The 15959-nt window shown below is 37.5% G+C and overlaps 1 protein-coding gene across 1 annotated transcript in view; it reads left to right on the top strand.

Annotated features, from left to right (window-relative positions):
- COL6A6 (collagen type VI alpha 6 chain) overlaps window positions 1-15959 on the top strand; it is a 64544-nt gene that overhangs the window by 42648 nt on the left and 5937 nt on the right. The window contains exons 16-25 of the mRNA XM_088054087.1: window positions 4033-4095; window positions 4851-4913; window positions 5594-5656; window positions 7303-7365; window positions 7803-7853; window positions 9422-9457; window positions 9585-9647; window positions 9928-9990; window positions 13005-13041; window positions 13724-14211. Coding sequence (XP_087910213.1) covers window positions 4033-4095; window positions 4851-4913; window positions 5594-5656; window positions 7303-7365; window positions 7803-7853; window positions 9422-9457; window positions 9585-9647; window positions 9928-9990; window positions 13005-13041; window positions 13724-14211 — 990 coding nt within the window. The remainder of the gene's footprint in view (window positions 1-4032; window positions 4096-4850; window positions 4914-5593; window positions 5657-7302; window positions 7366-7802; window positions 7854-9421; window positions 9458-9584; window positions 9648-9927; window positions 9991-13004; window positions 13042-13723; window positions 14212-15959) is intronic.

Below are 15959 nucleotides of genomic sequence, written 5' to 3'. Positions count from 1 at the left end.
CTTTGCTGCATGCACACAGAGATATATGTCATGCACACAAAGATATGAGTGGATACACACATGCAGCACAGATAAAATTAGGGCAAGTTCTACACGATGCTTTGCTCAAAATAAACAGTGTTAATTGCAGCTCTGAGAATTGGCCAAGATTTTGGAAATAATTTCCCAAGTCAATATCTAGAAGAATATAGGATGTACAGAATATGTCAAACCCACTGCATGCTGACTGATCATTCTAGGAACAGCCTATGGTAGAAAAATCTCTTATGTTGTTGAGAGATGACAAAATCTTTCTCACTGTTGGGTGGTAGCCCTGCTTTACCTAAACTTATACCGCACAGTCACAATGGATGAAAACTTCCCTGAGATGTACTTAGTAAAGACATCATTGCAATTCTCTTTAATGATCATTCAGGTAATGTTCTTGGAAAAGAAAACTTGTTTGTCCCAGGGTTTGAATTACAAAATAATGTTATCAAAGCAAATCTAAAAGCAGCTATATTCTAGTGCAAGTAAAAATTAAATTCTAGGTATTCTCAAGTAGAGGTTACATGATCATTCTAGAAAACCTTTCTTTAGCACAAGTGGTTCACATTTAATCCAAACTCTCTGCCAAGTTTCTAACACAGATAAGGAAGATGGTATATGCCATGATACAGCATTTCCCCCTTTACCTTAGTATATAAACCCAAGGAAAGAATACAGTTTTGTGTAAACATTGTCAGTACCAACAGAGTGGAATATATCTTGAAGTCCTGCTGTGTGTTGAGTCTGGGGAATGGGCAGAGTTGTAGCTTCTGAATAAAAGTGCCAACCAGCATTTTGAGCAGGCCAAGTGTAAAATGTTAATAAATGATAGCAAGAATAATCATAGTGATGCAATATAGAACATAAATTTCAGTGAAGGAAAAAGATTGCCTTTTATGGCAGCAATATTTCTTCAGCAGCACTGTGTTTGTTTCTGAGCTTCCTGTCCCTCTCCTGTTGAGAGGTTTTGCTATACCTTTATTGTGTGACAGCCAGGTAACACAGATTTTTTGCATTTAGAATGATTCAAATTAATATTTTACTAGGAAATGTCAATCAGAAGTGAGAATCCTGCAAGTTCCCTTAACTACAGTCTGGTCACTTCCCAGGTTTTTGCAATACACATGTATACTGTGTGCCAAAATCCCTGTTCCCACCTAGTTTCTGAAAGCCCCAATTTGGATTTCACTCTGAGAATCAAAAATTTTCACTGAGGCATTGCAGATAGGAATATACTGGAAGGTTTTGATACTATCTGCCAGCAGGGAGAAAGCACCATGCTTTGGCTATTGCCAGGATCAGCATAACTTGAAAGAATTGCATTTTGCAACTGTTTCCTATTTCTATCTCAGAAATTCTTTATAAGGTTTATAAAGATATTTTAGATTAAAATATTGAAGAATATTCATCAAGTTTGCAACTTAATTATTCCAATCCTTGCGTGATAATCACTTGATTGGAAATTAATTTCTTAGATAATTATGAAACTTTGTGCTTTTTTTTTTCTTTTCCCTGTTGGATTGCTGGTATCTCACGAATGTTTGCATTATTCTGTCAGGTACCAACACTAAGAAATAATCCAACTAAGCTATGGGCTTAGCAGTGGTAACAGGACCAAAACTGAAGTCCGTGGAAATGGATCTGTACTGTATCTTGGTTGTACTAACAAGCACAAGAACTCTTATGTGATTAGAAAATAAGAATGTTCAACTTGTTTAGTAAATTCACAGAGTACAGAGTTAGCTGAACCTTTTCAACTAATTGAACCTTAGTTGAGACAGCCCTCTTTATGTCCATGGAGACCCCCCTCAGCCAGTGATGAGGCCACCCTTTTGTAAAATGGCAGGGAACAAGAGAAATGACTGAAACTCGCAGCAACAGAGAACTTTCAAACTGTTTTCATTCAAGTACTTGATGATCAGCTTTGACTTCTAGAAGCAAATAAAAAAATTTTTCTGGGTCAGTGAGCATTGAAAGGTAGGTACCAATCAGTGATCAAACACAGGTAATGTAGATATCCTTCACTGAAAAGGCGTAAAAAGTGAATGGCAAAGAGAATTGTAACTGAACTTCTGTCTTCCACATCCCCTGGTGAAACAAGATGGAATAGAAAACCCTGCAATACAACAGTGGCATCCATCATTGGGTGAGATTGTGAGTGTTGTGTCCTTCCACTGAGATCTCTTGTGTGGCAGGGTGTTACAAAGCTGCCACAGTGCATAACTCTATCAGCAGAATTTATGAGAGCTTTACTTTGAAGCTCTCCTGATGTCCCTGGGCCAGGAAGCAGATCTATTTACCCCTGATGTTTGTGGGGTCCTCCTTCAAGGGTCCTTCTGTGGACCACAGTATCCTGCTTTGTAAGAAAATAGGATGTGATGAATAAGATATGGCCAGTCCCTCTAGAGGAGGAAGGCTTTGCGCTGAACAGGGATAAAGAAGAATCCCTCTTTCAGGTAGATAAGAGGGATATTGTTAGTAATGTACTCAGAGACAAATAATCAAATTAGAGACAGTGAGCCAGACTTCATCCACCTAACACAAAAGGACTTGTTTCAGGTTTAGCTGTTAATAAAAGGCACTGAAATAACACCCTTATCAACAAAGTCATTAACTTCCCATGAACACACTGCTGTTCACCATATCCTAAAAAGGACTTCTCCCAAGACTTGTAGTTCCAATTGTCTGTGCCTTTCTGTGATAAAAGGAGACTAATTTTTTCAAATAGTAAAAACAACATAAAGAAGCACAGTTAGCCATTCTTAACAGTCAGAAGTAGTCAGCAGGCAGAAGGAATAGAAGGTGTGGTATCAGAGAGGTGTTTGTCACAGACAAGAACAACACTGCAATCTATGTGCTGGAAATAAAGCAAAATAGTGAAGAGGGAAAGGAGACTAACTTAAAGGAAGGCAAGAGAGAGAGGAAAAGGCAGGAGAGAAAAAAGGACAACCAATTTTCTGGGGTTTGATTCAAAGTAAATGTACGTAACTGAAAACTTTAACTTGGTTTTAGATTTTAGTAGGGTGTGCATAAGAAATGTATCCATTTTTATTATAGCCAAAATGATTTTTGTGGAAATCTATTTCTATTTGATTTTTTTTACATCTGGCAATATCATATACTTACTGATGTACCATTTTACAGTGTTCTTACTCTGGCTATAAATTAACATTGTTTCTTGCTTTTGGCTTTTTTTTTTTTTTCTTTCTTTTTCTGTTGTTATATTTTGTTTAATTCATATGGTGCAGAATGAAAGTTCAGCCTTTTAAATTCATTTTTCCTCAGAAGATTCTTTCTAGAACCATCTGTTTCCCAAGAATCTTCAGACATATATTTATGATTTCTCCAGTGAAAGGGGGTCTGCAAGGCCTGTAATACCTTGATGCTAATTGTCACCATTTTACTCAATCCAGAAGGCAGTGAGTATTTCTTGTGGACATCAACTAAACTGACTCATCCTCAGATAGCAGCTTTATGGAAATGGGAGGTGGAATTTTTTTTATTTTTTTTTTCCCTTCATCAAGGCAAATTTGATTTGCTTCACTGAATAACCAGAGTGAAAGATGGGGAGTAAAAAGGAGACTAATTCTAGTGCCATTGTGAAGTCATTATCCCCCCTCAAAGCCATTACCCATGGAAAAGGGGAAAGAGGATCTGCCCCTGTGACCTGACTTTATAACTTCTGGTCTTCACAGTGGACAAGGGTAAAGCACAGTTATGGCTGAGACATAGAGTAAGAAGTATTCAGCAAAATAAAACTGACCTCTTCTGCTGCAGCTTTTATATTCATCACAGCCCCTAGAAAACAAAAGAAAAGCTACTCTTCTGCTTTTGAGTGTTCTTCAACAGGAATTTGAAGCTGTTTGAAAACTGTTTGAGTGCATTGAAAAGCATTCTATCAACTGATACCCTGTACAGATATAAAATTATTATCTTTTGATGTACAAATGAGAAATACTAATTTGTTTGTGTTCGTTGTTGTTTTCTTGGGTTTTGTTCTGGCAGGGTGAGCAAGGACATCTGGGAGAAACAGGTTACACAGGAGAAACTGGTCTTCCAGGCCCACAGGTAACTAACATAACTTCTGAGTTGATTTTATGTTAGTTATGTTGAAAAGAAATTGTCACCCTTGATGTTTTGTTTGTATTTTGGAAAGCTTTGTTAATTTCAAGTAGTGATTATTATGAGTAAGACTCCTTGGAATTTTTTTTCTGTAACCCTGAGGAATTAAATGTGACAAGTTATATGGGTGCAACTTCTAGAGAAATTAAAAGAGGAACATGACTAGCAAAAGTAATTTAGTCAACACACCTCCAACTTACATGATATTATCAAGCAGAAATCTTCAAAATTAATTAATTAGAAATTGTTATCAGTAAATACATAAAATCTATTGCATTGATTAAAGCAATGGGAAAAGCTCTGTGTTTATAAAAATGGCTAGGTGGAGTAATTTTGAAGAGAATTATCATGGTAGACTTCTTACAGTAGCTTCTAGTTTAAAGATGCTCTTAGATACTCTAAAGATGCTTTTAACTTTGCATTTTAGGATGGAGACAGTGTACCTAGTTTATAGTAGGCTGCTTATGGCTCCCTTGTTATCTTAGACACCTCAGTGGGTCTCTGAATCAGGCTGGCAGGCAGTGACCATCTCAGGTGCTTCACACAGGGAAATCCTTATAACAGAGCAGCCAGAAGTTTTACCTGTAAAATAAGGGTTGTGAAACAGGAACTGGGTTTCAGGTCATTGCAGCAACATGATTGTCATTGAAAAGCTGTCAACATTGAATTGACTTTTTGTTTCAATGGTTTCTTTACATCAGGGCCCAAGGGGACAACAAGGGATCAGAGGACCTCCAGGACCACAAGGCATGCCAGGACCTCTGGTTAGCTTTAAATAATATATTCCAGCTGAACCCATGAGGGCTTTTCATTCTCAGTGTTGATGTTGTTCTTATATTAATAAAAAAAATCTTAAAAACTAGAAATTGAAGGCTTTTTGGTGTAATATTTAGAAAACTGATTTGTAGTCTTGTATGATGAAATAATAGCCTTGAAAATAAATCTAGGTGCATGAATAGCAAGAGCTAGGGTGTGATGAGGTTGTAACTACTGAGACCTGTCTGCTGAACTTCTCACTTTTGTGATGCTGTTGATTTTGGGGATTCTTGTTCTGAAATGACACCATTGTAACTCAGGACTGGAATGTCCTATGCTGTCAGCCTTGGTCATCTCTCTCAAGTAATGATGCTCATGCTTACATAACCTATTATATATGTACACTAATATTTTTGTGCACATATGCATGTATTCACTAGGCATCTATGTAGATAGAAAATAACATTTATGTCATACTTGATAACATTTTGAGAATTTTATGGCAGTTGTACAGATGACAGGAAATAAGTAGAATGATATAGCTTGACCAGTAATTCTTACTTGTGGTCCTCAAAACCCCGATATTTTTACCAATTCTGTAGTAATTTCAAATGGCAATGAATCTTTGAGTGCAGTGATCCCTTGATTTTTTCATTGTGCACCTTTTAATTGATACTTCATATTGCAGGGTAGTCTGGGGACAACTGGTTCACCTGGCTCTGTTGGAAAGTTAGGTGCAAGAGGAGCAAAGGTAAAGATTTTCAGAGTATCTAATTGCAGCAATCTAACAGTGTCATTCATTTAAGACCGACCAAAGAAGCATGGACTAACAGAGTTAGTTCTGTGCTGTGAAACATATGTAGAATGTTAGGTTTTTAAGATATTTTTAGCTTGCATGGCAAGACAAGTGATGTTTTAACAAGTGGTTACCTTAAGAGGTAATCTTACACATATCAGAACTATACTAAGAAGTGCTTAGAGTTGCCATGACCATTGTTGTAATTGCTCTTGTGGTAATGGTTCTGAATGGGACCTGGCTTCTCACAAAACGGAGCAGAAATAAGGCAGTGCCGACCCTTGAGTTTATTTTAAGATTCCTAGTGCCTGTCCAGCCCATTGAAAATACTCACCAGTGAATCACAGAATATCTCATCTTGGAAGGGATCCACGAGGATCATCAAGTCCAATTCCCTGCTTCTTGCAGGACTACTTAAAACTAAACCATGAAGAGCGTCATTCAGATGCTGCTTGAAGTCTGACAGGTTTTGTGCTGTGACCTCTTTTCTGGGGAGCCTGTTCCAGTGACCAGCACTTGATCAGTGACTTCACCCTTAGGTGAAGAACTTTTTCCTAATGTCCAATCTGACCTCCTTAGTTCAAAGAAGCATAGCTGCTTATTTTAACCTTGTTTTTCTAAAGATTCCAAACCAATCCAAGGAACCTTGACTGCTATGATGTCTATTTTGGAGGAATGCACATGTTGAGAAGAACTGAATAAACATGAAGTCAAACAGAAAGGCTTATACTAACAGGTTGTTCACATTAGAGTTCACTTACTTATAATAAATGTTATCCTTAATTGACTTTTATTTATGTGTATTGGTATGTGAGATTTTATTTAATAAAAATAACTAAGTTTAAATGCTGTTGCATCTTTGAATCTAAAAATCACAAATAATACCAGCCAGCTAAGCCTTTCTGTGTCTTTGAAGGGTTGTAAGCTTTAGTGACAGAGAGGTATCACAAGGTCAAAGTGCTGCCGTGAAAAGAATCACTGTGTAAAACAGTGACAAAAATTGGGAAGATTTACAGGAATTTCCATCATGCATTCCATATTGTCAGTCTGGTTTTGTGCTGTTTAATATTAGGGTCTTTGTTAGAAGAATGTTTAGTTAGATAATGAAAACAAAAATGGAACTGAGGAAAAAAACCTTGCAAGAGGGCTAAGAGCACAGCACAGACAGCCTGCCTGAGAAATATCATTTGCTATCAACAGGTGCTTCTGGCTGGTAAAATTCCAGAGTATGTCTTTCTACCACTAATACAATTTTTAACGAAGCCCACATTTTTTTTTTCACTTGTAATTCTTTATTACAATGTGAGTTTTATTGAACAAAGCCTTTGGGGTTCAGCTGCATGAATGCTCAGCATATTCTGATTTGCCAAGTCCTTTCCAGTTCTACCACCAGGAGCAGTCCATGAAGCACGGTGTGTAATGGAATGCTTTTGCCCAGCATTAAGTAGTCTTAATGTATGTAAGACTTTAATCTAAGACTTTAATTTAAGTAGTCTTAAAATGTATAGGCATACTTCAGTTTAACAGACAGGTTTGCATTTCAGAAAGAAGAATTCTCCTGAATGACCAAACTTAAGGCTTTTGTGTTTCAATTGTAACAGGGTGAACCTGGTGACCCTGGAGAGAAGGGCTTAGCTGGACCACCTGGACAGAGAGGCATTCCTGTGAGTCCTGCCCTAATTCAGGACCCCTGTATTTTAATATCTATCCATCTGAATCAGTAATGTTCATTCCCTTCTATTTTCTCAATTTCATACAATTAAAATTATTTCACCTTTGGTTCTCAGTTTCCTTATGGACACCTGATTTTTTGTGGGCTAGAGGGAATATCTTTCCCCTCAAATTCTCTAGAAGAGAGAAAGTATGATAAAGGTAGGGCACACAGTAGAAAGGAACTGTGACCTCTATCCTTGTTTTCCCTCTACAGTATTTGCCATAGTTTGCTAGTGGTTTTAGATTGTGTTTTGATAACTTGTCCAGCTTCATCAGTCTCAATAGCTTGGGCACCTCATTGTAATGGGACATCTTTATTCCAAAATGAAATTGATATAACCCATATCCTCTATTAAAAGCTAACTCACAATATATTTAACCTACACAGGGCATGGATGGCAGAGACGCCTATGGTCCTGAAGGAAGCAAAGGAGCAAAGGTATGGGCTTCATGTCAGAGAGACTCTCAGACTCCATTCTACTGTGTTATCAATCATGACCATCCATATTAGATTAAAAAGAAATGTAAGACATACAAAGTGCATTTCTAAGGTTCAGTGAGAGGCTCAGGCCTACCACAATCCTTGTGAGACATCCTTCCATAGGATACTCTTTTGAGGACCACTCAGTCTTACTCTTTCCCTGATGCATGTATACACATGTGGTGTATTGTTCTTGTAGTACGCAACACTTTCTTCCCACTTCAGCCCACCTGACTGAACATTGTTATTGGCAGGTACTGGTGGGCTAGCCACTATGGACTCTTTTAATTTTTCTTGTTTCAGAGGAGAGATTCCCTAGCTACTAACGTGGGGGTAATACTCTCCAAACATCCTCACTGTTCTCATGTGAAATATTTTTTTCTTGTACTCCTGCAGTCAGCAGTAAGATCTGAGGATTAACCTCTGGATTGCTAAGAAGTTCTTATCATTCCCTTCACAATGCTGAAAAAAAACAGTAATGAAATGCCTTCTTCTCTAAAATTGTGCAAAAATTCAGCTTAAATAAAAAGTATACAGAAAGTATGAGGTCAAAATCATGGCACCAGTTAATCAGCCCATGAGTAAAGTGGTCAGAATGTTGGAAACAGCTTCAGTTCTCCTTTCAGAGTTTGCGCAGTATTGCCACACTAGTCCTTTCTTGTTGCTTGTGAAACTAAAAGGGTCCAGTGAATCTCACTGATAAGCCCATCTGTTTCACTCTCCCTTTCTGTAGGGGAACCAGAGTGCTGCAGAAAGCTGCAGAAAAGCTATGAAAGGCTTTCTAGGAGCCTCTCCAATAGATGAACTCCTTTTTCTTAAATAGCTTTTTTGTAAAATGGCTCTTGATACTTCTTATTTCCCAATCTCTTTTCTTAACTTCTTAGCTCTAATAATTTTCTTCAATTGCAGGTTTTCATAGGTTACACATACGTTATATGCAAGAGGACAGGAACATATATAAGTAGAGTGAATTCCGATATTTAGGAAAGAACATTTCTGATTGGTTTTTGTGAGAGTTTCCATATTTCCTGTGGGTAAACGAAGAACACACTAAAAATGGAAGTAACTGAAAACAGTTGATGAATTGACCTCTAGTAAGCCAAGAAAATATATGGTATTATTTTTTAGTCTGGGTGGTGTAAAATTTTGTAACTACATTCAAACACTGAGTTCTGAATCTGAATTCACATGCTACATGGGAATTCCTCTGCGTGCTATTAGGAGGCATGAATAAGTTTTGATAAAACACTTACTTGAGAAATGGAATATTCTTGAAAATTTAGAAACTGATGGAAATTCTTAAAATGCTCTTCCTTTAGATGAGTAAGGTATTAATCTAAAGTGGTGTCATTTGAGACAAGAGTAGCAGACACTACTAGCAGCTACTTGCCAGTAATTGCTAGTTGCTTGAATGAGTTGTAAAGCTGAGAAAAAATTTGAAATTGTTTTTGGTTTTAAGACATCCACCACTAAGCAGATCGCAAAGTTCTAGATTCTTATGAAGTCTTTGTCCTTTCTTTTCATAGGGAGAATCTGGATTCATAGGATATCCTGGTCCAGAGGTATAACTAAATGGGCATGATCACTTTCTTTTTGTCTTGCTTTACACTATTCTTATTTGGAAGAGGTTACCTGTGTTTCTCTCTGTCTTCTCCTTTCCAATAAATTCTGGATTTCATTTATTTTCAGGGAGAAGAAGGAGATCAGGGCATTCCAGGAGGGGAAGGACCCAAAGGAATTAGGGGTAGAAGAGTAAGAATGATAAATCTGCTAACTCTGTGATAATTCTAAAAGTAAAACCCTTGCACCCAAAGTGTTTCTTATCAAAAGTTTTCAAATTGGTTACCACTCTGATCTTTTATAGCCATAATTTGTGAAAGAAGTCTTGAGAAAGTGCAGCTCTAAATCTTCAGAAGTGTTAGTTGCTGAAATACAGATCCAACTCAAAGTATCATTACAGTTTTTTTCCCTGATGAAATTTGGTACCAGTGCATGCAACTATAAAGAATAAAACTTGTATTTCTATTTTTAGGGTAATTCTGGAACACCAGGTTCCCTGGGAGATCCAGGTGACCAAGGACCATCAGGACCTATGGTAATTTTCTTTTTTAAATATTTTTTTTTTAAAAAATCACCCTAAATAGTTCTTCAAATTACTATTACATTAATGGAATATCTAATAGTCTTTTGCATAATAAACTATGCTTAATCAGCCTGGCAGCTGCACAGAGTTACGTCTTCCCTGTAGATGTGTACGGGCAGGAGCACCTGCTACTGGAAATGGAACTGCAACAATACAATGCCAGTCAGAATTTCTTCCACAGTATTTGGTATGGTCTTTAGGCTGCATGCATATCTAATGAAAAGAGCAGAGAATACTAAAATATAGAACTGAATAGATCTGCTGAAAGCCAATGCATTTTTTTTAATTTAAGAAGAAAAGCCATTTAAAATCAAACTTGCAGTGACAGGCACTTATTTAAAGCTTAAATTGACTATAACCCATTAATCCGTAATACAAGTAGATGTCTTGATGTACATTTCCAGTGTTCTGCATTTTATGCAACAAAATGTTTTCTTAAAGAATTGTGGGTTTCAATAGGATTTATGACTAAACCTTTAGGTAGTTAGGAGAATCCCCATGTGTGTCTATCCTGTGGTAATTCTGAAAATTAGCTCCCTAGTGACCAGAAACAATCCCTACTGTCAGAAATTTTCTGGATGTGTGCAACTTAGGAAGCATTTTTTCCCTTCTCATTACATTGTATTGATTAATGAATGTACCCATCCTAATTTCTTCTATTATGCTGGGCAAAAGAATGGTAAGAGTGCCAGCTGCAGTACATTTCCCTTTCTGCTGCTTGGCCACTTAAAAAATTTATAGATTGCTCTTGTGAGTTGATGAGCCACAGCTGTAGGCCTTGTCAGTCCATGGTCCAGGAAGTCTTCAGAGGTATTTCAAGTTCAAGATCTCCTCTTCAAGTGAAAGTAGAGCTTGAGGTGTATGGGCTTGGAGGGATTATTGCTGTAGAAGTGCATCAGTGAAGTGAGAAAGTGGGAACCCTGTAAGAAGTGGAAGAGAATGAGAATAGGAATGCAGGAGGGGTAGTAGGCAAGGCCAGTCAAAACAGGCTTGTTTTACCCATCCTTGGTGCTTTGATTATCCATGTGTCAAGTCTGCACAGCTCAGTCACCACTGCTTAGCTGCTGTAGGTAGCATTCTTTAGGACCCAGGCAATTCAAAATTAACTTGCTGAACAGTACCAAAGAAGAACATGGACCTGCTAGGAAACATAAGAAGAAAGCAAGCATGGAATGGCAGTGATGGTGCTAGTAGCAAGACAGCAGAGGAGGTGAGGAAGGTAGCTCAGGCAGATGGAGGAATGGAAGGTTAACTGAAATGGGAAAGAATAAATATGGAGACAGGGCTGTAATCTGGAGAACATAAGGAAGTATATAATTTTGGTAAACTGTAGTGTTATGGTAGAGAGAGTGTGAGTAAAATAAGTGGGATGTTCAAGTTTTTCTGGTGTATCTCACTGTAGCTCCCTGGGAGTAGGGGAAAATTATCAGTAGTCTTCTTATGCATCTGAAATGCACACATGATGGATACTCAAGCTCCCTTGAAAATTAGTTATCCTTGCTGTATTTCATTCCTGTTATAAAGATTAAGCGATAGTTTTATTTTGAAAAAAAAAAAAGATGCTTGGAGTGTTGTTTTTTCCATAGCTCCCAAGGAAAAAGTCGCAGAGTAGGCAAAGGTGTCATGATATGTGTGTGGTCTGCAGGATCTTTCAAGGTAGAACTGTGGGGATTGTACTGTGCAAGAGGAGAGGGAAAGCTTGTCACACACCAGATGTTGGAAAGTGTGTGAAGTGCAAATAAATAGCAGAACCATAGGACAGAAACTGCTGTTTATAAAGGAACCCAATTCTGAATTATACTCCTCCTCAAGGGCAACAAGTATTGAACATTTAAAACCCATTAAGGAAAATGGACAGAGAAATAAATTTGATGAGTAGCCTGCAACTCTGAGCAGGTCCAGAGATATCTATGCTGGGAACTGCTGTCTCCTCACAAATTCATAAATTACTGCTGGGAAACACTGTTTGCCTGCATTTTCTTTGGGCTACAGAGTAATACATGGAAATACATTATCGGGGTCTGATTTTTTGGACCTGTGTTTAATTTGTTACAGGGTGCCAAGGGACCAGTGGGCACCATTTTAATGGAAGTAAGTAGTCACCTTACAGCTAACTATACTGTGTAGAATTATCTGGTTTAATATCCATTGATAATCACTGACAGCAAGGAGCACAAGTAGCTGTTATAAAGTAGTATCTTTTCCATGTGCTAGTCAGAGTGTGCAGTGGGTTCTTCTGTTCTGCAAGCAACCAAGGAATGAGAAACGTTTGTGCATGTGGATTAACACCATGTCCAAACTTTTACAAACTGTTGGACAATTAATATTCATTTATCTGTTTCTTTGCTCCTATCAGTTTACACACCAGCTCATGGCAGGGTTACTTTTTCCCCTCTTGTAAAGGAAGGCATTTCTTCAGCAACAGTTATTTTCACTGGGAATGGAAGTGCAGGATTTCTTAATAATCCTAATCACATGGAAAATTAATACTTCTGAGTAAAGGTTTTGTTAATTTTTGCAAGGATGACTACCTGCAGGCAGTACTATTGCAGGTGTGTTCTATGTCCAGAGGGCATCCTTTCCTTCATGGACTTCTCACTTCCTATCTGAGTCACTATTGGAATGCCCATTGACTGGTGACATCTTAGATCAGTTTATTTCACAAAATAAAGAATGGATGGCACTCATTCATAAAGAATGGAATGATTTCTTAATACTTCAGAACATCATTAAGTGGCAACAGAGCATGTCTAAAAAATGTGCCTAGTTTCTGCAGCAAGGGAACAGAGTCCCTGTATTATCTGTTATAAAAAGGAACTGGACCATGTGATTCTGGATTTACTGTAATGAAAGTTATTTTAGGAGCTGGGATACAACCTTCAGCTCAAACTAACAGTAAGATTCCCAGTTTGGGGTGGTCTGGGATTTTCCATTTTTTCCTTTTTATTTTTGTTTTGAACCTGCAGCCTTGTGAACTTGTGAATTTCACCCGAAAAAACTGCCGTAAGTGGGGAACATCTTCTTTTACCTCTGATTTCACCTAGTCACTCCTCCTAAATGGAATAGCCTTCATAGGAAACCCTATAAACTGGTAGTTTGTATCTGGGTTCATTTTGACTGATAGTTGTTAATTGTGAGGGGGTTTCAGCAGGTGTATGAAGCAGACTTATGCTTCTTGCTCATTTTTCCTATCTGTTTATTACAAAAATCATAACAAATACCTCTTCCTCATTAAAGATTAAACGAAACTTTGGCATTGTGCCAACACCCTTTGGGAAGTTCTCTGAGAAAAGACAGTTTTGTGTATCAGCTATCCCCCATATTAGGTGTGTTCATTCTCAGTTATGTGCTCAGCAGAACCCAGGACAAATTCAAAAATTCTTACCCAGTAAAATTGCACTGTTTTGAGTATTTGATTGTAAAAGAGGAATGTGGTCTTGCACTGACAGACTGTCAGTTGTCTGAACTTTGAGCCAGGCTGTTCATTGAAAGCTAGTGAATATGTCACTATTTTATTGCATGTGAGTTTAAAATAATTTAATTCCTCTCCCTCTCTTCCTTCCAGCATGCTCATCAGGTAAGCCTATCTGATCTCTGCACATCCATTCTTTGATAGACTTGAAAAAACTAACAATGTTTGAGTTGTGTAGAGGTTCTCACACAACTTTTCTGCTTTGATATACAGACACATGCCCAGCTTATCCAACTGAAGTGGTTTTTGCCTTGGATATGTCTGACGATGTTACACCAGCTGCATTTGAAAGAATGAGGAGCATTGTTACGTTATTGCTGAAGACCATTAAGATCAGTGAAAGCAATTGCCCAACAGGAGCTCGTGTCTCTGTTATTTCTTTCAATACCAACATGCACTACCTCATTCGATTCTCTGAATTTCAAAAAAACAACTTGCTGCTACAAGCAGTCCAGAGAATCCCGCTAGAGAGATCCAGTGGAAAACGAAATATTGGGGCAGCCATGAGATTTGTTGCAAGAAATGTCTTCAAACGTGTTCGTCAGGGCATCCTCACAAGAAAAGTTGCCCTATTTTTTGCCAATGGTCCGTCGCAGGATGATGTTGCCATCAGTACTGCTGTGCTTGAGTTGAGTGCTTTGGATATCACTCCAGTGGTTATTGCCTTCAGTGAAGTGCCAAATGTCAGACGTGCCTTCTCTGTAAGTAGACAGCCTATTGAAAACTGAGTCAATCACCCACTTGCTGAGCATCTGCTAGGATTTGAGTGAATCCAGTTCTCAAGCCTAAATTCCACAGGAATTGTCCAATCCCTTGCTAGAAAGGGGTACACTAAAGGTTACTATTTTAACAAAGAAGCAGTGATTCACTTGACCATAGTAATCACCATCTGACCTTTTTCTGAACATGAATTATTAATCACTTGTGCTTTTAGGGAGAATCGGAGAATTTCCATAATGTTGTGTTCATTTCACTTATTTACCTATGCTATTATAATTTTGAAGTTGTGATATGTGGCATTATTTAACTAACAAACTAACAAACTCTGGTCCTAGTTTCTAGAAAAATTAGAACACTTCAAGCACGCTAGTTTTTTCAAAAGAAAATTAAATTAGCAAAGCCACTTTTGGCATCTTTATTGCCATTTGTACAGGAAAAAATTATGAAATTTTGTTTTAAAATGTTATTTCATCTAAAAGATAGTAAACAAAAATAAACTGTGCATTTTACAAGGTACAAAAGGAAAGCAATTCTACATTTATTTAAGGTTTCATAATATAGATTGCATGTTCTCTGTCTTTTCAATTTAATGTCATCTGTGCTCAGTTTCAACTTTTTCAAAAGAAAATTCTTTTCAGCTGCTGTTTCTTCAAAACTTTCCTTCTAAAAGGAAATATGCTCACTTGTACATGATAAAAAGTGCAAAACTTGGAGTCTGAGTTCTGATCTAGCAACATATAAGTCAGTCTTTTATTATTTATACTATATTTATTCTTATGCAGCCTCATATTTATTAGTTGATTCGTGTATTTTTCTGTCTGAATGATAATTTAGCAGAGTAAAAAAATTCTACTGATATATGACAAGAAAACTTATGGTTTATTGCCTGGGGGTTCTACAGAATGAACAGGAGCAAGAATCAGTATTTTCTTTACTTAGTATAATGAGATTAAAACTCTGAATGCATGTGATGACATCTGGTGACTTTACATAAATCAGTCTTCAGAGCAGAAAAATTTTAAAGATCTGCTTAGCAGGGGATAAGGCAAAAAATTCACTGCCCAGCATTCCTTTAAATTTACAGTGATGGCAACGCAATGAACGTCACCACCTCCCCCAAGTAAATACAACTTCCCTTTTCCTTTCAGATGGACTTCTACCCTTGCCATTGAGAGATGGTGTAATCTTTATGATCCTACCAGTCTGTAGCCCCAGATACTTGCTGGCTTTACTTTGCTTTAGGAGCTTCAGTTTAGAGACCACACACAGTCATTGACAATTCTAATTCCTTTGTAGAGTTCTATCTGTAACTTTCTTTACAGATGTTAATCAGAAATTTATTGTGTGGTGTATAACACACAAAGCCAAAGTTTAATGCAAAGAAGTAATTATTTCTTTGCTTACCATTATAGCTTATTCATATATGTTAATTTCCTGTAATGCTGTGATATTTTAGAGACATTTTTATTTATCTTAGTCCACAAAGAAATACTTTTCCATTGGATCACATCTGGAAGGGGTTGGGTGGTGGTCAATGAAATTGTAGAATGTTGGAGCATCTTCAGAGTTCCTCGAGCATTTCTGTGGTCAAATCTTCCTCTGTGAAAAATTGTCTTTCTTCAGATGATCTCAGGAAGCACATAGGTTTCTCTCAAGCTAAAACTTTCTAATGCTAGAATTTTCTCCCCCAAGAAATCACCTTCACTCTTTGTCCCAGAAACAGCTGAGA

The sequence above is a fragment of the Pseudopodoces humilis genome, chromosome 1 (assembly GCF_049639895.1).
Source record: "Pseudopodoces humilis isolate 2021_Gansu_Grassland_sample_001 chromosome 1, ASM4963989v1, whole genome shotgun sequence".
NCBI classification, from domain to species: domain Eukaryota; kingdom Metazoa; phylum Chordata; class Aves; order Passeriformes; family Paridae; genus Pseudopodoces; species Pseudopodoces humilis.
Note: the sequence above shows the minus strand (reverse complement) of the source record. Positions and strands in the feature narration are given on the sequence as shown.